The following is a 1,133-nucleotide window of genomic DNA, read 5'->3' on the forward strand; positions in this document are numbered from 1 at the left end:
AGCCAGTAATGGGGCTTCTGACTACGGCAACAAGTTCGGGGAACCAGTGCTGGCTGGTGAGGCTGGGGGTGTGGAGGGATGATGAATACCTAGTCCCAGAGGGGCTTGTGGGTAGGGTATTGGGAAATTTGGTAAGTGCTGGGGGAACTGGGGGACTGACCCCTGTCCCCCTCCCTCTGATGTCCACACTCCAGGTTTTGCCCGCTCCTTTGGCCTCCAGCTCCCGAACGGTCAGCGGCGTGAGTGGATCAAGCCCATCATGTTTAGTGGGGGCATTGGGTCCATGGAAGCTGAGCATGTGAGCAAAGAGCCCCCAGAGCCAGGTAAGAGCCTGCCACCTTTTTCTGAATCCAGTCAGCTTTTTTTCCCCAGCACAGGGCAGCTGCAGGGAGATAATTGAGAGCACACTTCAGTGGTCAGTTTTTAATGTGTCATCTCATGTCTCTTCTCCTCATTACAGGTTTTCAAGGCAGGACAGGGCTTTATGCCAGTGTGCAGTGTCCCACCTCTGCCTCTTTCCCAGTTCACTTGTGGGAATGGCAGGAGCCTTCCTCACCCATCCGCACCCATATCCCTGTAGTTCTGGGTCACACACTGCTAAGTCAAAGCAACCAGTATTTATTCAGTACTTGCTGTGTGCCAGGGACTTTTATGTGCTAGCTGAGTTAAGAAAACATTATTGAGTTCCTTTGTGTACTAGGTGCAGTTAGGTGCTGTGGTGGAATCAAGATAAGGTCCAAGTCCTGTTTATCGAATAGGTGCCTCATTCACTTACTTCGTTCAAAATTCAAAAGGCAAGAAAAGTTATACAGTAAAAACATTCATTTCCCTGGCCTTAGCTACTTAATTTCCTTCCTTAGAGATAACCAATGATAATCAGTTACTTTTGTATTCTATCAGAGGTATTTCCTTCGTATATAAGGTGTATATTCATTCTTTTATAAACATGTGACATAATGTACACTCTTTTTTTTTACTTTCTTTTTTTTCTTCCTTTTAATTTTCCTTTTTTTTTTTAAAGGTATGGGGTACAATTCAGGGTTAGGTATAAAAATGTTCATTATACAGGTACTCTTGTTAATGAGTATGCCCCACCCCACTTTCCCGGGTAGATTCCTACTGCTACTGCCAAT

The 1,133-nt window shown here is 45.5% G+C and overlaps 1 protein-coding gene across 1 annotated transcript in view; it reads left to right on the forward strand.

The window, feature by feature from the left end:
• The window catches only part of PFAS (phosphoribosylformylglycinamidine synthase), a 21,633-nt gene that overhangs the window by 6,744 nt on the left and 13,756 nt on the right, over positions 1-1,133 (forward strand). The window contains exons 10-11 of the mRNA XM_008061131.2: positions 3-56; positions 195-323. Of these exons, the coding sequence (XP_008059322.2) occupies positions 3-56; positions 195-323 (183 nt within the window). The remainder of the gene's footprint in view (positions 1-2; positions 57-194; positions 324-1,133) is intronic.

The sequence above is a fragment of the Carlito syrichta genome, unplaced genomic scaffold (assembly GCF_000164805.1).
Source record: "Carlito syrichta isolate Samal-C Ts95f unplaced genomic scaffold, Tarsius_syrichta-2.0.1 Scaffold305117, whole genome shotgun sequence".
Taxonomy (NCBI): domain Eukaryota; kingdom Metazoa; phylum Chordata; class Mammalia; order Primates; family Tarsiidae; genus Carlito; species Carlito syrichta.